At 45.6% G+C, this 20,588-nt stretch overlaps 1 protein-coding gene across 4 annotated transcripts in view; it reads left to right on the top strand.

Annotated features, from left to right (window-relative positions):
- The first annotated feature begins 2,615 nt into the window (after positions 1-2,615).
- Positions 2,616-20,588, top strand: part of MACROH2A2 (macroH2A.2 histone) — a 28,335-nt gene continuing 10,362 nt past the window's right edge. The window contains exons 1-4 of one of the 4 annotated variants that reach the window (XM_074874240.1): positions 2,616-2,681; positions 9,829-10,061; positions 18,180-18,286; positions 19,689-19,886. In XM_074874240.1, coding sequence (XP_074730341.1) covers positions 9,890-10,061; positions 18,180-18,286; positions 19,689-19,886 — 477 coding nt within the window. In that variant the 5' untranslated portion in view covers positions 2,616-2,681; positions 9,829-9,889. Of the gene's footprint in view, positions 2,682-2,897; positions 3,119-4,188; positions 4,211-9,828; positions 10,062-18,179; positions 18,287-19,688; positions 19,887-20,588 lie in introns of those variants that run through there. The other 3 variants (XR_012629591.1, XM_074874239.1, XM_074874241.1) reach the window with 3 other exon arrangements.

Here is a 20,588-nt window from a genome sequence, read left to right as displayed (position 1 = left end):
AAAAAAGGCATTAAAATTCAGACATCTATGGCTGACTTAAAAAAGTAATTTAAGCCCAGTGGTACACTATGCAGGTCTTTGACCACCTCCTCTCTCACACTTCTCCCAGCACTCCCACTTCCTTCAGTCTCCTGCTGCAGGGAGGCCGCGTTACAGTTGGTGAGCTGATGGCCATTCCTTAGCCATGGCAAGGGTAGCCAAGCATCCAGCTTTTCCCATGCTGGTGCTGCTCCCTGAACACAGAAACTCTGCCCAGGCTGCAACTCCCAAGCAATAACGTAAGCAATAGCAGAAACCAGCTGCAAAATAGGAGATCCTTTCTCTCACACCTGCTCTACTGCCAGGAGCACAGTGACTTGCTCAGGGACGTGACCACTCCTGCGATGTACTGTTCTTACTGACCATGTGAAAACTGGTAGCAAGCTGGTGTGGGTGATAAAGAAGAAATTGAGGGAATTAAATTCTTATTTCAGGGAACACCAAAGCTGTATTAGGAGGCCGCAGCCCCGCACTCACTGGACGTGACGTTTGATGACCATGTTCACAGAATCACAGAATCATCTAGGTTGGAAAAGACCTTGAAGATCATCCAGTCCAAACATTAACCTCACACTGACAGATCCCAACTACACCAGATCCCTCAGCGCTATGTCAACCCAACTCTTAAACCCCTCCAGGGATGGGGACTCCACCACCTCCCTGGGCAGCCCAACGCCCAACAACCCCTTCTGGAAAGAAATACTTCCTAATATCTAGTCTAAACCTTCCCTGGCGTGATTTTGTGTTATACTATGAAAGGCAAATGTGAAGAGGAGCCCCACCCTTACATCAGTTTATTTCACCTGATCCATCGAAAGGCACATACCTACGTGGTGGATGTGAAAAACACAAAATTAAAGCTGAAAAGATGCCTGAATGCAAGGAGAATGTTGTTTATAAACAGAAAAATGTTTCTGTAAACAGAATGAGTTGTCCTAATGTTGAAAGTTTGTCTCACATAGAAGATACAATTTTTTTTCCTTTAAATACCTCCTACACGTTTGTGCTTGTTATCACACAGCAACTATTTGATGTTAATCTGTAACAAACCAGGGACGTCTTCAAAAATTCGTGATACTTGTCCTGTGTCATCTCAAATTATTTTTAATTACAAAGCTATGTATCACATGCATGATTGATAGGATTATTGGATGCAATTATTTGTATCTGGAAGCAGAAAAATGTAAATGCTCTTCCTCCTTTTTCACATGGGTTTTATTTACATTGTCGTCCATTTTTATGCTTTGAAAATCTTCTTCGTGTTCCTCCTACCCTCCCAATATGGTTCAATACACTTACAATTCTACAGATATCTTTTTCCTTTGTTAAGTTCAAAGTCTCAACAGGGAAGATCGAAGTAAGACTTCCCCTTACATGTAAAATAATTCAAATTCATACACATGAGTTTTTCTTCCATGGTTTCAAAGAATTTTGACCTTGCTTTCAAGAAGAAATGGGAAAGGGAATAGACTCCAAAGCCTTAATCCACAGAAATGCGTTAGATCTCTTACTCATTGAATGGCTTGCTTAAGAAGAGGAAAGGTATCTTTATTTCCATTTTAATGGCAGTCAAAATAGAGCCGTGGTTAGTGAAATGCTTTACCCAGGGTTGCCGAGCAGCTGAGAAAACCCTGGGTTCTCAACTCACGCCCGCTTTCTTTGGGAGATGGTGTGGTCCACAATTCGTATAACCTGAAGGAATACTTTATCACTTTTTTCCCTACCAAATGCAAGTCTATACAGACACAAAAGTTTACTTTGGCAGAGCCAAAGACAAAGTCCAGGAAGCCAGTGAATCTTTACGATTTTTTGCAGCGACAAAGGGAAAGCTGAAGGCACGACGGATGCTTCTTTTTATCACTCGGTTCTGTTGTTCCCAGCCACCCTCCTAAAGTAATGTGGCACGCGAGATGGAGCGCTCTGGGTTAATACTGTATCTCCTAACGCGTTACAATCACCCCCAAAGATCCTTCAGATGAAATCAGCACAACGATGCAAGATGTTTGTACAGGAATGATGATATAAACCCAATTCCATGTAAAAATATCCCCGAGATCAGTTTAAGAGGTGTAGCCCTGCACTCTTCTGTTTGCATCAGTCTTGTGATCACATATTTGGCGCTGCCAACAGACATACTGTGAGACTCGTAATACAATCGCTTATTGCGAATCTTAGAGCTCAAGCTCTCAAATCCGTGCAACTGTGGGGGAAAGAAAACATTCAGCTCTCATTTAGAAAGCAAGTTAAGTTTGCAGCCCTCGTGGCCGAGTTGAAAAGCTCGCGAACGCCTTAAACACTCCAATGCAACAAGACACAAAGAGCTGCCGGTACTCTTTGTTACAGCCGTCTTAAGCCAGTTTGGGGATGCTGGAATATTTGGATTAGATGCACCCTACCAAGACGGGCGGGTCACCTTGCCTAAGGGATATAGGGATGGGCGGCTCCTTTCCTAACAAAAACCGGGCAGGGTGGGCGGAGGACCCCGCAAAACCCATCCTCGAGCGTTAGCCCAAGCTGGGACTCCCTTGAAAGCTCTCCGGCTCCAAACTCCTTCATCCCGTGAGCAGGGAAAGGATGGGAAGCCGGGCTTTCTTCCTTTATGCTCCCGACTAATGCAAGCCCAGCGCCTCCGGCTGACTGGGGTCAGGGGAGCCCTTTCTCTCCTGAGCGTGCGTGGGGTGGGGAGTGATGGAAGAGGCGGGGAGGGGGTGCCTGTGGGAAGGCGGCAGCAGCAGCCCTGGGGCCCGGGCAAGGAGGAGCGGCGCGATGTCTGGGAGGGCGGCAGCGATAGGGGGGTTGTTGCAGGCCCGGGCTGCAGTGACTCCTCCTAGAGGCGGTATGCGGAGCAGGAGGAAACCCCTTCCACCCCCCTCAAGAGGAGCAGCCGCCATCGCCATTGAAACATACAATACGGGAAGAGAGCCGGCGGCTGAGGCGGAGCGAGGGCGCGGGCGGGGGGTGGGGGAGCCAAAAAGGGAAGGGGGGGGAGGAGGGGGGGGCAAGGAGAGGAGGAAAAGAGGGGGAGAAAAAGGAAAAAGACAAGGGAAGAGAAGAAGGAGGCGGCGGCGGGCGCCGGCAGGTGAGGGGAGCGGCGGCGCGGGGGACTCCGGGGCCGCGGCGAGGCCCGCTCCTCTCCTTCCCTCTCCCCGCTCCCGGCCGCCCGACCCACCTCCTACTCCCGCCGCTGCTGCCTTTCTCCGCAGCCGCCCGGGGTTGGGGGAGGTGGGGGGGAGGAGGGAACCGGCCGTGGCCGTGGCGGGGGCAGCGGCCGGCCGCCGTGAGGGGAGGGGGGGGGGGGGGTGCGGCTGTGGGGAGGGACGGCAGCCGGCGACGGTTGGGGCGCGAGGCGGCGGCGCGCGCGGAGCCGGCCCCGGGGGGCGGATGGGGAATGAGGGGCGGGGGGGGGGTGGACGCGAGGCTTCCCCGGGGCCTGCGCGCGGGCCCTGCGCGCCTGCGGCTCTCGTTCGCCGCCTCCCTCCCCCTTCGCCCCGCAGCCAGGCGAAGCCACGGCGCTTCCCGTTCCGGGAACGCACTTGGCGGCGGTGGCGACGGCCACCACCCCTCGCCGGCGGCGGGTGAAGCCTCCGCGACAGCGGGAGCGAGCCCGCTGAGGGGAGGGTGGGGGGGAGCGTTTGCGCGGGAAAGCCAACGGCCACTCCCCCCCTGCGCCGCGCCTCAGGGCGCCTGCGCGGCCGGCAGCGGAGCGCGCACGCGGCGCCGCCGCGCACCCCCCCCCCCCCCCAGCCCCTTTCCCGTCGCTCAGCGGCTGCCGGCCAGTCAGCGCGCTCCTTCCTAGCCCGGGCTCCGCTGGGGCCGCCCCGCCGGCAGGTGGGGTCCGTGCGCTGGCCAATCAGCGGGCGAGGCGGTGCCCGCCCACTTAGGGCCGCGCTCCCGGAGCTGCGGGCTTTGAGGGGGAGTGGGCGGGGCGGGCGTGTCCAGGCAACGGGGCGGCGTGCGCGGGGCGGGGCGGGGCCGCCAGCGGCCGGTAACGGCCGCGCTCCTCAGCGGGAGGCCCAGCCCGACCCGATCTCAGGTGGCCCCAGGGAGCCTGGTGGTTGACCGGGTTGGCTCACGCGAGCTCGGCAGCTCTCAGCAAGGTCAAAAGAAGACTCGGGTCGAGTCGATGCCGAGGCGCAGCCCCTCTGCCTGCGTGCTGTGCCGTGCCACGGAGGTCAGCCACTGCGGTTTGTCAGGGGAATCTGCAAGGACCCCCGGGTTTTTTCTGGCTTCAGTGTGCCCGTGAAGCTTCATTCAGTAGGAACACGCTCTGTGTTTGTCAGTTTGGCGTGGGATGGGTCCAGGAGATGTACTGCTTGCCCACTGAATAGCGCCGTGTTTGCCCATTGGTTGTGCCTTACCGATTTATTCAGGTAACAAGCTTTTGCTTTAGGTCTTGTGAGTTATTTTCACACAGTGGCATTTGCATACGAATGCGCAGTCTAAGTTGACCCCTAGATACAGCATCTTCGGCTTGCTTATCAACTCCTAACTGTTCAAATAGGTCTTAAGCTGGAGATGAGGAAAGTGCAGGCGTGTTGATAGTCCTGCGTGTCCCTGATTTCACTCTTCGCCTGCTGATTTCAAGTTTTCTCAATATTTGGAAATCAAGACTGCTAGACGCCAAGCGCACATGAACCATCCAGAAAAGGTGTCCAACGCGTCTTTGGTGAATAAATTCAGTAGAAAAGGTTTTGGTACAAAGTCTTGCAAAGGCTTGGGTGTTAATTCTGTGAGCAAGGACACTGAGATCAGCCTCCAGCTGTGCCTGAGCGTTTTTGCCTGTGTGAGCTTCTGGTGTAGCTCCCAGTGTAACGTCCACTTCAGAACCTCTAGTTGTCTGAGGGAGGGCACTTGGCATGCTGTGCTAAATTTTAGTCTGCCAGATGACGTAGCCATCTGTAAAGTACATAAGGATTAGCTGCAATGACAGCTACTTTAATCTGGCTGGGAATTTACCAAATCATTGCTCAAGTATTTAGTAATAATCAGTTGCTACTGTGTGTTTTGTATTTGGTGTAGCTGTTATCTTAGCTTGCCTCTGGCTTGTGTGTGATCTGTGGTGCGAAGAGGAACAGTCAGAATTTACTTTTCTCCACCAGTGTTGCAACAGTTTTGGTGCTATATTGTGCAAACTAAGCTTTCTTTACTGTTTTTTGTGATTTTTTTTTTTTTAAGAGAAAAATTTAGATTTGATGTATCGTAGGCATTTTGTACCGCATTGAACTTTCTGATGTGCATCCGTGCTTTCTTGCCAGATCTTGATATGTTAATCTTGAAATTGTTTCCTGGCCAGCTTTTCAAGTTCAGGCTCACTTGAAGACAGCCCCTGTCTGCCGATTGTTCTTACTTTTCTAAAAATTATGTTGTGTCCTTACTGCCTAAAAATGATTATGAGATTTTGTTCTGAGTGTCTGCGTAGGAAGGACTGGAAAGTGTTTTTAAGGCTGCTTTGAGAAAACTTGATCCATCCGGATGTGGTGTGGGATGCAAGTTGCCCAACGGTGAGAGAAATGTCCCAGGGTGGTCCGTTGTTCCAGTGTCCTTGTGCAGCAGTGATAACCATTGGGGTAGAAAATGGGGGGGTGGTGTCTGTAGTGGAAGGACCCTCCAGAGAGTGGCAAGGTGGTAGAGCTCTTTTTCCAGCAGGCAGAAGGAAAATATTGCTGGTTGTTTTGGGCTCTGAAGAAGATTTAATTGACAGAGGAAGGCCCAGCTTGCAAAAGTCTACCCTATTTTCATCATATTGTAGAGATCTCCGGGAGATCTGGTAGCTACTAAATCCCCCATAGCAACACAGGGATGTTGGAGTCATGGCAGAGTAGGAGTGTGCCATGAACAATTAAGGGATTGGAAAAATTAATTGCTTTAAATTGCCCAAGCCTCATGATGTCGTGGTAGCCAGATATAGACGCAGTTCTAACTCAGCGAGGACAGACTTCACATAAATGGCATGGCTGTATTTTTTAATGCAGACTGTAGTTTATAAGGGCAAACGTAGAGACGGTGAATCAGTGGGCAGTGAGGGCACTGATGTGGGTAGACTCAAGCACTTTTCAACTGATAAGCCCTTGATGCTTAGCTGTGTCACCCAAAGAGAACAATTAGGACAGCAGTGCTCAACTTGTAGCTCTTCAGCTGTTGGCAGCTTTGGAGCAGTTCAGGCGCGTACATCACAAACTGTGTCAGGGCTGAGCTGATGTGCATCCTCCAAGGTAAACCAGCCTGGGGCTGGGGCGGCGTGAGCCAGCAGGAGCCGAACCCCTGGGGCCTCGCTGCAGAGCAGGCGTAGCTCTTCTGGGCGAGAGAGCTTCGAGATCCCACGGGCTGACAGTCACCTGAGCCTGTGATCCATTCCCTTAGTGTGCACCCTCCAAGGGTGGATAGTTAGCAACCCCATCATTGCTGCGTTTCTTTGTCCAGGTCCACAGGAATTGTTTTCTAGCAGATGTGACTAAGCCATAGCTCGATTTTCCTACCAAAAATCACCTCCCATAGAAGACAAGAACATGCTGTTGTATTGTCATTCCCCAGTATACCCTGGTCCAGGTCAGTTGCAAAGAGGAGAGAGAGAGAGACAGCATTAGCAGAGTTTTGAAACCTCTTTTGTATTTAGGCTCTCACAAAATTCCGCAAACATACCTGATCTGTTACCTGCAGTGTATTTGGAAAAATATTTTGGGATTCTAAAGGTTGCCTTTGCAGCAGGGGAAAAATGGCTGAGACTTGTGGTGAGAGAGAATGGAAAAATTAAGGGGTAAACAGAGATGGAAAGTTCAGTGGGGCAACAGAAGAATGAGCCAGAAGTGATTAATTAAACAGAAATTTATATAATGCAACAGCATGCCCCAGAGCGGTGTGCTTAGTTATACAAATATGTTTTGATTTTTCTATCACAGAGATCAGGTGCAACCACAGTATTTTCTGTGGATGTAAGCTCATGACGTTTGCTTTTTTTTTTCCCCCCATTGATTTATATGCAGTTGGGATTTGGTACTATAGAAGCAAATATGTGAGAGGTTAGCTTAATATGATTTTGATACATGGTTGGTTGTAGTGTACTCTTTCAGCATGGCTCTCTGTAGGGATTTTGGCGCAGGAGTGAACTCTCAGGTGATGAAACTGTCCTACCGGTATTGCAGGAATCAGATTGTAGCCTAGTGCATACATTTATTAAGTTCCACCTTAAAATGAGTTATTGTTGCTGGTATTACTCATAAGAGAAGGCTGTTCCAGAAGTTCGCTCTTCTGATGGCTAGAAACCTAATTCCCAGCCTACGTTTATTCATTAATTTGAATGTCAGTTATCACGAACTGAAAAGGACACTTTGTAAAGGTTAATCAGTAGCATAACATGAAATTGAAAGTTTATAAAGGGTTTGTCGCAAATTACAAATTTCATTGAGCAAGAGGGCTGGAGGAAGGGATCTCAAGAGATCACCTCGTCCAGCTTCCTGTCCCAAGGCAGATCCAACGCTGCCTGTGCCATTTCTGACTTATATCCTCTAACGGATTTAAAGTTGTCCTGGAGGGACGATTCTGCCACCTCCCCGTCTGACCGAGTCCAGTGCTCCGCTCTCTTCCCCGCTACACAGCTTTTGTAAGAGCTGCTCTTCTCCTGGCACTTTTATGGGGAACGCTTGGTCCCTCCACCTTCGAAGCAGTCCTTTAGAGAAACACCACGATTACGTCTCCCCTCTTTGCCTTCCCTTTTAGTTTGTGTCAGACGTCCGATCATTCTTACCACCCTCCTCTGAATCCTCGTTGCTCTGCATGGCTGAGGCGCGGTATCAGCGGTAGGACACAGCTCCTCAGCTCAGCGCTGGCTGTCCTCCTTACTTAAACACTTCAGTGCAAGGTTTGCCTTTCTGTAACAGCTCTTTTTTCCCCCCCGTTGTAACCTGCTGGTTCTAATCAGCGGAGCTGCATCCTGGCAGTTGTTCCCTGTCCTACACAGCTGGTTACTCCTGCATCAATGCAATTAATGCATTGCTTGGGAATTTTTTCCCACTTGTATCTGTTTGACATGGCCATTGCCTTTAATCCGCACTTGCAAGTGGCAGTTTATGAGCTCTTTTACCACCACTCGTGATTCCAGGCTGGCAGTTTGCAGGGAACTCGGAGTGGGACGATGAGTAACATCAATTTTGAGGTGTCTGTGTCTGATAGGTTTACTGGTTTAATCTTTCCCAACTTCTGTTATCATGCCCACGTAATATATTGCACACAGAAAGAAAAAAATTATCTGGCTGATAGACAAGGACACACCAGGGTTTTATAGATCACTGCAGACCCTGTGGTGATTTTATTTCCTTGATATCGTGAGTGAAAGCAGTGTTCAGGTTAGGTTATCATAGAAAATGACCCTTGACTTTGGCTGTTATGGATGAGCTGGTTTCTGTGAATGTCTGGCTTCATATGGGACAGGTGACACTCTTTGTACATGCACTTGATTGGTAATAAGCAGGGTAAGAATGAAACACAGATTTCTGTGCCCTCCTGGGATCAATATTGGTAGTTCCCAAGGGCTTGCAGTGGTGTCAAACAATTTTTACTGGTTTTTTGGAAGGCTATTTAAAATGCCAGTTGTGATAAAATTTAACAGTATCACCTAAAGCCATCATAATGTTTTCCCTCCTTTTGTTTCTTTGTTTCACTGAGGTGAATGAATACTGGGAATTAAGTAGCTGTGCCTCCATTGACAGAAATACCATCTGTGGCAGACATGCTCCTCGTTTACTTCAGAGGAGTAATCAGGGTCATAATTAGGCCACCAGGGCACCAATCAAAATGGTGTTAAAAACAATTTTTGTAAACAGGGTTAAAACCTCCTCATTATTTGATTGAGAGTGAGAACTAGGGGTGTAACTATGACCATGTGCACACTTTGAAGTGGAGTGGCTGACTCCAGGGTTTGTCAGCCGTTTACCTGCAATCTCTCAGTTTCCAGAAAAACAAGGAGAAAACGAGAGTTGTTTTCTTTGCTCCTATGTACAGACTAGATTGGCAGGGGAAAAACACATCCTCAGGGAGCTTAATGGACAGAAAAATCTGGTAGCTAGTCCTTTTAAGATGAGAGATTAAAGACCTTCTCTTAGCTCTGTGGAGGAAGGCTTCTGGAGCTCCCAGGAGCTGCCGTGAGGGTGATCTGGGAATTAGGAAAGCGATGAAGCCTGGGAGCTGGCCCCTGGGGCTCAGTTCCTGAGGCCAGAGCAGTGCGAGGGGAGGCGCTTGAAGCATAGCTGCTTGCCTGCTTCTTCTCCTCTTCAGCCATGCATGTGAAATTCCTTGTATAAAAGACCTGTGAAGAAGCAGTGTGTTTGTAGGTAGGTTTTTCTCTTCTGTGCGAGCAGGACGACTTTACTTACAGGGGGCAACAGTATCTGGTTTTCACCTTATTTAATGCTGTCCATTATGCCAGTACTTCTCAGCTGTTTATAACTTGCTAAACTTAACAATCAGCATGCAGATCTTCCATGCTGTGTATGTCTGCCTTGGTGTGATTTGTTTGGGGGGGGGGTTGTGTGTTTTTTTTAAAGATTAATTTTGATTTTTAAATGTTTTTTCTTATATTCTCCAAACTACTTTTTCTGTGATACTGCTACACTGACAGTGCAGTAGTCAAAAGAAAAGTTACAGCATATGTTCCAGTTATCCAACTTTTAATGAGTAATACCTCAACTTTAACAGGTTTTGAGAATGGGTTTGGATTTTTTCTTCTGGAAGAACAAGATAATGTATAAAGATGTTTCTCACATGCTGAACACCAATCGTGTTTCTTTTCTCTTTCAGCTTTTGGATTGGAGCAAGGGGTTAAGAATCACCAGCAAATTGAAAAGCACAAAGCTGCAAGATGTCGGGCCGAAGTGGGAAGAAGAAAATGTCCAAACTGTCACGCTCAAGTAGGGCAGGCGTTATTTTCCCTGTGGGGAGAATGATGCGCTACTTAAAGAAAGGAACGTACAAGTACCGGATAGGTGTTGGAGCACCGGTTTACATGGCAGCTGTGATAGAGTACCTAGCAGGTAAACCAAGAACCTGATCCTGGAAGTGCTGGTCTCGCACAGAAGCCAGGGATATCCATGGGACGGGATCCGAACGTGTTCAGCACTTCTGAAAATCAGGCTCTGCAAGTGCGGGATTTGCTGAAATTTGCTTAAAATGCTAAGGAAATTAATTTGCTTCTTGAAGAGGCTGAGGATGGAAATTTTCTCCTTTAGAGGCACCATGCTTGGTTGCTAGCTGGAAGGATTATTTTCTTATTGCTTTGCAGAGTGAGGAGTCACATCTAGGTAGTTTCTGTCCAAGAGAAAGCTGATATGAATTAGTCCTTTGATAGATCTTTATGTGAATAACAGGAGAAAAAAGCAAACCCACCTTGTACATCTGTTGTGCTTTTTAAGTGAACAAATTGTTTTGCTGGCTGCATTTCTCCTTGCAGAACAGCGTCAAAGTGTTACGAAATACAGAGGTTGTTAATTTGTATTTTAAAATTCCTTTTGGCTCGCCTAAGTGTATAAAGGAACTGTTTCAGGGTTTAAATCTTCCCATATACCCTGAGTTTTCTTTTCCCTTCATTTCTGAAATTGACCTCAGAGGAAGGGGCAGGTGTCACACGATGATACAATCTTCTGTGGTGTATTGTAATAGTTCAGCCTGTCCTATGATCGTATCTGCTCAGTTTCTTACTTAATTGTGGGAAATAGCACCTTAGCAAATTGTTAACAACGTCCGGCGCAGAGAGGATTCTGGTGCAGGTTACTTAGGTGTTACAGATCAAGACTGAGGTGCATTAGAGAATCTCTGAGGAGTCACAAGCCTGGATGGAATTAGTTGAGTGGGTGGTGTTTCAGGAGCATAGTTTATTGCCAAAGTGGCATGGAAGAAGCTTGCAATGGAATCTGGTTGTCCATATAACAGCATATCAGTCTTTATCTAAACATTGCTGTCTCACTGCTGTCTTTTTTTACACATGAAACCCTGTTCTCACTACCAGACAATAAAAGCACTGTTTTCTTTCAAAGGTGTGGAGAAAATCTGAAATAGCGATAATTTCACTATTAAAATTAAATTTCTGATAATGCCTAATAGCATGTTACAGAAACTTCTGCATTTGTGATAATTAATTGCAGGATGAGAATCAATTTTTTTTCTGAGGCTACTTCTAGAATTGGAGTATTGCTTATGTGGAAGGCATGTAAACAAAATGTTTTAAGCTTGCATTTGTGTTCACCCCTAGCTCCAACAAGAGATAAGTCCAGAAAAGGAACTGGTTTTAAAATAAAACACCGCTGAAAAGCAGAATCAAAATCCAAGATTGTGAGCATCTCTCCCACTTGTTAGATTTTATTTTTTTTTTTTACTGTGTAAGAACAAACATATTTATATTAAGATCATGTAATCATAGAGAAAGATCAGTTCTCTAAGTGATTTTTGAAGAAGATCTTTCACTTCGTTAAGAACATATGTATACTCATATTTGCACACTCCAGTTTCATACATTAAAAATGAAGTCTTGTCACTGCAGAAATCTTTCCCAGTGGAGCTGGTGCAGTTGTGCTGTACTGGGGAAGTCCATGACTTGCAGAGCTTATTTAGCTGTCTGCAACATGGCGTGCAGCTCAGGAGGGATGCTTCAGAGCCTGCAGGGAGTTAGGGGGAAAGATGGAGACAGGATTCGTAGCTCCTCTGCTCAACCACAGTGATTTTCAACCTTGTTTTTGTTGGTAGGCCCCTGTGTGTAGGGGGCCTGAACAGGCCTCTTCAGGAATGTCATAAATATGAATTTCTCTATAGCGAGGTGTGTTTGCTTTATTTTATCATCGCTTGTGAATTGCTTAGAAGTCATCTACAGGCTTCTGGATGTCTGGGTATTGCAAGGTGAAAACCACATTTACATGGGTTTTGGAAATTGCACTGACTTTTATAACTGAATAACGTGCTGCACAGTGACTCCACTGACCTTCAGTCTGGGGAGGAATACTTCTTTTCTTTTCCCACTCCACAGGGATCCATAGCATTCAAAGGAGTTTCTAGGATAAACATTTGGAGATGCTTGTTCTGAGCTGTGGCAATTATTACAAGGTGTAGTAATAAATTGTCAACAGCCCATCTGGTATATGCAGCACTTCAGCAGTGCAGACTGAGTTATGGTCATCTTTTTATAACATACAGTGCAGCACTGTTTACCTGTTATCTGAACTAGAACAGTGTATATCTTGGCTCTGCTTCTGGCTAGTAAGTGCAGTTTAATTTAAATCATTAATATGGTAAGGGCAGATTATGTATGGGCCTACACTTTGTTGTAGAAAAAAAGAATGTGTAGTCAACCAGGCAAGAAAATTGCTAGATGTGTAGGCTGGGGGCCCACACAAATTGTAAGAGAATGTTATTTTAAGCTGCATGGTTCAGCAGAGAGAACCCCCTCTCGCTGCAACCCTTTATGTATTGTAATAGAATGGAGTAATGTTTCTGAGCAAACACCTATTGCTTGTGGATAGTGGTCTTTCCAAACCAAAGTTTCTGTGCTCTATCCAGAGTTTTGTTTGAAAAGATTACAAAGGTGGATAGTTCAATTAAAAACCGGTGTTGCCACATCTAACCCTGCTGATCTAGTTATTCTTAACATGTATATGTGAATATAGTCTTTGGTTTTAGGAAGCCTTTAGAAACAAAATGTGGTTTTTCAAGGCTGTGGTCAAAGCGGGTATTATATATCAAACTGGTAACATTTCTTAATGTTATCTGATACTTCCTATTACAAATTCCAGTTTTCTCTCATGGACTTGCAACTATGAAATGGTGGCTACTGAGGCTGAAAGCCTGCATACAGGGGAACTGCTTCAGGCTAAATCTGGAAGGGTGAGAGTAAGGGAGTCTGGTTCTTAAACTGTTTCACAGAAGCAAGTTGAACCATGTTTTATTTGTGGAGTTAAAACATTCACAAGAACTTCTCTAAATGCCCGAGTGCTTCTCTGAGTTTGAGCAGAGACCTGATGTTTTACAGAAGGGGAAGGGTGGTCTCTGCCATCAGGGATATCTGATCTGTTTGGCCAGGCTGTAACTTTGGAAAATCACAGGTTGCTCGTGCTCAGCAGAGACTTCTTTGATTTTAATAGCTAAAATTTCTGAAGACTTAGTCCTCACTGAGCATGCTGCAGCCTCGCTCAGCTCCTAGTGCTGCCCAGACTGCCTGTGCATCGTCCCCCCAGAGTGACACAGTGGGCCTCAACCTCTCAGCACTGATCTGTGACAGGACTGCGCATGGGCAGTGGCTGAGCATGCTTCAGCCTGTGGCTACAGGTGCTCAAGAGCACTTCCCCTCTCACTGCTGTCCCCAGCTGCTCCTGGTCACAGCACTGAGAGCAGGGAGTGGTTTTCGGTGGTCTCAGCAGTACTGGGCAGCACAGGGGAGGAAGCTTGCTGATTTGAAGGCAAAAGCTGCACAGAGCAGGTGGCAAGAGGTCTGGGACTGAAAGCAGGGAGTACATGAATAGGAGCTGAAGGAGAGGCTAATCCTACTTACTGTTCATGAGGTGGGAAGGGCAGGCTGGAATTTACTGGATAAGCAGACTGGGAGACTGGGAAGAGGTTCCACATTGGTCAGAGAAGGAGACTGGGAACAGATCATAACATTCTGAGGAGACAATAGTTATGGGAGAAGAATATTGATGGTGGAGACAGAGCTGGGGATGGATCTGCCTAGTGCAAATAAATGGCAAAGGGTGTCCAGAGATCCTGCCAGGAAGCTGGAGAGTAAGTTGGAAAAATACAGGGCATAGGCCAAGGATTGGATGGAAGGAGTGCTGATAATGAAGAACCTAGAAAGGAAGATTGAGCCTGAGTATTACTACAACTGAGAAGAGTAGACAGGAGCCATGGAGACTGTCCAGGAAAGGCAGCTGAGATAGAAGTCTCTGGTGTGGATTGCCAAGGAAAGGAGAATGGGCTATGGAGCTGGGAAAGCACGTCCTGTCTGGGATAGGGGCAAGGTGGATGAGGCTAGAAGGGTCAAACGGGACCAGAGCTGTCTGACTGCATTCATCCAGGGCCTAGCATGGACCAGCGATTCTCCTGTGAGCGATCAGCCGCGCACGTGGTCTGTTGGTGGCCTTTATTTATGTTGCCCTGAAGCACTGAGCCTCTTGCCTAGTATCATCCAGATGGTGCATATACATCTTGGGCATCCTTATTGCCATTTGCCATGTGGTTCAGACTGCCTTTGGGCTTTGGTATGTGTTCTGTGTCATGAGCTACTGGATCCCCATTTTTTCCCTTTGTATGCAAGATTGATTGTGGCTGCGCCCCACAGCCGTTAGCAATGCCAAATCTGTGCTTTGGCTTCTCAACTCCATTGTTAAAATGCCAGCAATCACCGCAAAGTATCTCAAGAAGAGGTACTTTTACCTCAGCTCGTTAGCTGATGTGAAGATCTCATCAATGTTCTATGTCTTTTTTTTTATATATAATCTCTCAGTGCTGTTTTATATCTTAGGCTTGAAAATGATACTGCAAAACGTGCAGCTTAATTCCTATCCAGAAGGTTGTGTTTGGTGGAACAGTGTTGGGCTCCACTGGCTTCACAGTTCAAACTCCATGAAAAATTGACCTCAGTCCCATTGGATTTATGGACTTTGCAACAGATGCATGCGAGACTATGTTCTGAGTGTGCACAGGGCTGACTGCAGTCATCGTCTTCTAACTCAAACATCAACTGCATGTGTCCCGTAATGCACCTTCCCAAAATGTAGGCCAAGAATACAGATGCCTCTTGATTAGGAAGCAGAAGACATGTGAATGGTGTGCTGGTCAGAGGAACTCATGGAAGATGTCAGTGGAAAACCATCTTCTCTAAATTAGGGTGGAACACAACACCAGCAAATCCTTCCTTCTTCAAAGCACATCAGCTGGTATCTTCTTCTGCCTGTTGTGCTCATCTGCTGTCAAGAGACAAATCGAGCTGATACTTTTCCACTTGCAAAGGGAGGACCAAGGACTCCATCATCTGATATGTCTTTTCAGAGCAAAGGTATTATTGGTAGATCTGTATGTGGTAGCATAACCTACCCCAAAGGGGAAGTGGAAAACAAGATAACCTGTCTGAAATCTTTCTGATTCTGCTATCAGTAGTTCTCATCTATCTTTCTTATCAGTCCAGCTGAGCACTTCACAAAAGCAGGCTGAGCTCAGCTGAACAAATAGCCTTGGCCTGGCTACAGTACTTTTAGTTCCTAGACACTCCAAGTCTGTTGATCCATCAGCTAAAGAAACCTCTTTTTCCTGTACGTCACAGGATGAGAAGATGCAGTCCCATTCAGGTCATAGCTTGGCTGCTGCTTGTGTCGGCTGGAAGACAGTTATGTTCTTCCTTGGTCCCGGGTGCTTATCAAACAAGAGGAAAGGCTCCTTTAAAAATGCTAGGTGTTATGTAGAGTCAGTGGAGAGTTTTGGGCATTACTCTGTTGACCAGCATTTGATAATTGTCTGAGGCCAAGGTAAACTGTGGAGTCAATAAATAAGCTGGTTTGCTTGTAGCCGTCTGCACTGAAAATGTCTGAATTTGAAGTTATGCTTCCAGTGTGGAGTCATCTTTGTGGATTTTGAATCTTGAGGGAAGCAAGATTATTTCAGATTTCACTTTAATTCTTAATGCCTGCTGCTGAGAGCACATAAAGTAAAACCAACTTATGTCTGAGAATATAAAGATGCCTGATTTCAAGAGAGCTTGTTATGGTGTAGGACTTTATTATAGGACCTATATTCTCAGACTAGTCTTAGAGTTTAGGTAGCCTTAGCTGTCAAGATGTTTCTACTTGAAATGTAAAGCAGTTTCTTTAGGGATCTGATATTATCAGCAGGGGATGTGATAACTGAAGCCTCCAGATTTGATGTTGCATTTTGCAAGTGCCATTTTATATTCTTGAGACTATGAGTCCCTGCCTCCAGCATTAGAAGAATATGCATATAAGCAATCATTAGGAGGAGGTAAGGCAATTATTTACCTACGCAAGTAATTAGCATCCTTTAAGTTATATGCATATTCCACAATCTGCCATACATCATCTCTACCTCGGATTCCCTTCTTCCCGGTGTCCTGTGGTAGATGGCTGGCATTTGAGTGTTCTGCCTTTTTTGCTCTTAACATTAGGCAGAGGACATTTGAGTGCACCATCAGGATGCTGCTGGCCAAAGGACCCAGAACCTGGGGGAGTGGGGTGAGCACACAGGTAGCAGGATGTGCCTGTTGTTGGCACATCTGAAAGAACTTCAGTTACCACGCAGGTAAGTCTGTGTTGCTTTTTTTTTGGTTTTGTTTTAGTTTTCCCTGATGCAATTTTTCTCTGCTATCAGCACACATCTGCAAAACCCACTGGAGAAGTCTGGGTCTCTTTTCTTGCTTTATGCTGGTCTGCACAAGGGATGGCAATCTGTTCCTGCTGTCTGCTGCTGCGTTAGCTCCACTGGCAGAGGTCTGGGAGTTGGGTCTGAAACTTCCAGCCCTGCAGCCCCCCTCAGGGGTGAATATAGCTGGATTATGCAGGGTCTCTTTTTAGTCTCCTTCGTTGAAGTCCAAATCAAACGCTCCAAAGTTAGGAAATGCCAGACCTGAGATGGCTGGCCTAACTTTTAATGTAGGCCCAGTGTGTATTTGTAGTGTGTTATTATTTCTGATTGTTCAATCACATACTGCTTTTTCCTCATAGCACTGGCCTAGTTATTGCAACCATGGTTCTAATACTTCCTAAAATTTAAGTGCTTGTCTTCACAACTTTGATAATGTTTCTTGAAAGTGGTGCATGAATAGTTGTGAAAATTTCCAGCAGACACTGGCTGTCTCTTAAACAATTCACTGTGAACATGCACATAATTCTAAACAGTGGCTTTTACATCTCCATCATTCAGTTAAGTGTATAAGCCATATAGCAGTGAAAACTGGATGACAAGTATGCACTTTTGTTATTCTGAGTGAAAGTGAAAGCTTGTATTTTTCCCATGAACTAAACTTCTTGTTGAAATCCTTTGGATTTTAGCCAGAGAACATTATGTAGATTTCCACTAGACTTTTCATGAAAGTTCTTTTTATAAGTTACCGTTCTTTACTTGGTTGATTAAAAGGAGATATCATTAATGGGACACTGATGGGCTGTAACTTTCTTACCTCTGTTACTGACAGATGTAAATACAAAACCAGAAACCAGAAGACAGGGACACTGGATACTTTTAAAATAAAACAAAGTGTGAATATGATTTTTATGGTTATTTGGAGCAAAACATTCCTTTCTCCTTCCTTCTCAGTGCTTCAGTAGAGTTCTTACATGAGAAATAACTTGAGTATGGCCAAACTGTGTAAGTTAATAAATTATACTGATTGCTACAGTTGAAATAAACTCAAAAAGACGTGTCTGTGTTTCGTCTATAACAATTAGAAGAACATCAGTGACTTTAGTCACAGTATAAATGTTAATGCAAATTTAGAGAAACTACTTTTGAACAGACCTCTTCTTCCTGGAGATGTAGAAGGAACTTTCTACCCGTAGTTCACGCATTGAAGCTCTTATGTTGCCTCTGCTTGCCTCTTAAGTCAAACCTTTCATATCTTTTTCTGAAATTAAGCTTCTCACAGATTTTCAATGCACTTCAATGCAGAATTGCAGCATCACCTGGCTAGTTTGTTGGCTTTCAAAGTATTTCTTTAAATGCACCTCAGTCTTTGTCTTACCTGGTCCTGAGAATCCTTGCTGTTTTGTCAGAACTGTCTGTACTAGGTTTGGGGTTTCATTGCATGCGTTTTATTGTTACAGGATTACTGCTAAATTTTGGACTGCTGATGTACGTTTTTACAGGGTGTTTCTTGGTTTTTTGAAAGAGAATTCTGACTCGGGACTCGTAAAGAAGCTATGTGAAACAAGCTTAGCATATTTTCTGCTAGCTATCCTTTGGGGAATTAGGAAGGACAAATTATTTTCTGTAAATTTACCAATACATTGAGTGTGGTTTGGTTTGCCTTTCTGTAGCAAAGACCGTATAAATCAGGAAATGCCCCCCCAAAGGTAAATGGATGTTAAGAAGGAATGTAAAATGCGTATACAAGGTGTACATAAGCTGCATTTTTGTTGCTCATTTTTATCTCAATGTGTTTACAGCTGAAATTCTAGAATTAGCGGGAAATGCAGCGCGAGACAACAAGAAAGGAAGAATTGCCCCCAGACACATCCTCCTGGCAGTTGCAAATGATGAGGAACTGAATCAGGTACCCACTCACATTTCAGTGTGAGAGTTACGTGCTGGGGCATGAATGAAGCTGTTGCCACGGAAGGTTAGAAAGAGTTTAGTCTGACACATGAATGAGAGCACAATTATTAGAGCAGAAGAAGACAAGATTGTGCCCGCTTGAATAAAAACAAACAAAAAAGAAGGTTCTGAGATAGCTCATCTTCAATCCTCTGGATATAAATTTTGCTTACTTTAGTAGCCTGTGTGTCTTGTTGAAGTGGGTAAACTTGATGCTTAATTTTTTCCTCGGGGACATCCAGTACTTAAAGAAAATGGGCCATATGGAAGACCTTTTTCCAAAAGCTGTAGAAATGTGTGTTTTCTATTATACTGGCTGTGAGGCCCATCTTGGGTAGGGATCTGGCTCGCTCTCTGCTATTGCTGTCTCCAGAACTGCCTCCCCCTCCATATACCCACATCCCATTAGCACCCAGACTGTGGTTTGCAGTGCTCTGACTCTGAGGATCACTTGTGGGATCACTTCAGCTAAACTTGTTGAGTGAGAAGAGAGATCATGGCATGGGCTGTGAATTGCAGCACTCAGGGGTGCCGGAAAGGTTCAGTCAGCATCAGAGGATCTCTTCTTGGTTGGCCCCATGTGAAGATGTATGACATCATTCACACTTTGAAAGATTCCTGCACTTAATTTGACTGCCTTAAAAAATGAAACTGGTGCCCATGAAGTCATCTAGCTCTGTTTCCAGTCAAGGGAACTGAAAAGTCAAAACAGAGGCCAGGAAGGAGGGAAAAGCATGGTAACGCTAGCAGCCCATTCCCTGCTCCGTGGCAGTGGTCAGCCTGTGGACTGGGAACTAGATCTCCTGTTGTCTGTTCGGAATTAGCCAGACTTTGTCCTCCCTGTAGTATCACAGCCCATTCCTGTTGTTCACCTCTGCAAAGCAGGTTCCTGGGGCTCAGACTTGCTTTCACTGAATCAGTTTCCCTGCCAGAGGGCTCTGCGACCAGTCCTTCTTTGAGCAGGGCTGTGGTGCAATCATTTTTTTTAAGTAGCCTGCAGGCACTTATTGTCTTCTCTTACCCTCATTCACTGCTTGTGAGTCACCAAGGACAGATGCAGAAAGATCACCACTGGAATAGAAGAGTGATTGATGAGTACAGGAACAAGTTCTCCAGGATGTGCTGGCTGACCTCACTGTCACCTGCCAGGTTTCTTGTTATTGTGGATTTTCTCCCTAGTAGTTCTTTGGTCTTGTTTTGTTTGTTTGTTTGGGGTTTTTTTTCCAGGATAAAGGAACAAGGTGCAATGCTTTAGGAAGTGTGGACTCTACTTACGTATGTGTAATGTAGTTACCAAAAATAGCCTGAATGCAGACTAAGAGAATCTGTAATGTGCTCCTTTACACTGCTTCTCCTTGCAGTTGCTAAAAGGTGTGACTATTGCAAGTGGAGGTGTCCTGCCCAGAATTCAGCCAGAGCTTCTAGCCAAGAAACGGGGTGCCAAAGGCAAATCTGAGACCATCCTTTCCCCTACTCCTGAGAAGAAGGGAAGGAAATCCATGGTGAACAAAAAGAGTGGGAAGAAGGCAAAGTCTGCCAAGGCCCGGACACCCAAAAAGGTAAGCATAAGGCAGATGTGGGATGCCAGAGGTGTGGGAGAGGGAGTGGATCAAAACCAACTAAGGTTATTAGGAGGAATAAATTAGCACTCTGCATTGTCTGTAACAACTGGAAATGGGAGGTAGGAATTGATAATAGACACACCAGGGTTATTTTTTTCCCTAAACTTTAGAAATAAAGGCAAACACAGTATTTTTTAAAATAAACTTTCATAACAAAAACCTTTAAAACTTTGAGGGAAACTTTTCATATCTCTATGCCACCTTTGCAGTACTTTCTTGACAACTGTGTAGAATCTTTATCTCCACATTAACCGTGTGGCAGTGAACTCTTAACTTTTACAATAAAGGAAGCTGTATTTTAAAACATTTTCTACTTGAGGGATGTCATGCCCTTGGCCTTGTGCAGTTACCAGGTTACTGTTAAAGATTTTTCACCATGCAGAGAACTTGTCCTGACATGGTACATAATGTCATTTTGACAAGCTCTTTGTTTTGTGTGTTATTAGGTGTGCTGTTGTTAATGGTTTTTAAAAGAGTTGAAAGAAGAATAAATGAATCGGACCTTGACCACTGCATCTTCCCTTGCAATTGCCCATCCTCTGTCACCATCCAAAAGGGTTTAATTTGGTAATGCAGTAACCCAGATCAGTGCTCTTGGTTTGTCATTCCAGAGCGTTTATCTTAAAACACTGCTGAATT

This window comes from Strix uralensis, chromosome 7 (genome assembly GCF_047716275.1).
Source record: "Strix uralensis isolate ZFMK-TIS-50842 chromosome 7, bStrUra1, whole genome shotgun sequence".
Lineage (NCBI taxonomy): Eukaryota > Metazoa > Chordata > Aves > Strigiformes > Strigidae > Strix > Strix uralensis.
Note: the sequence above shows the minus strand (reverse complement) of the source record. Positions and strands in the feature narration are given on the sequence as shown.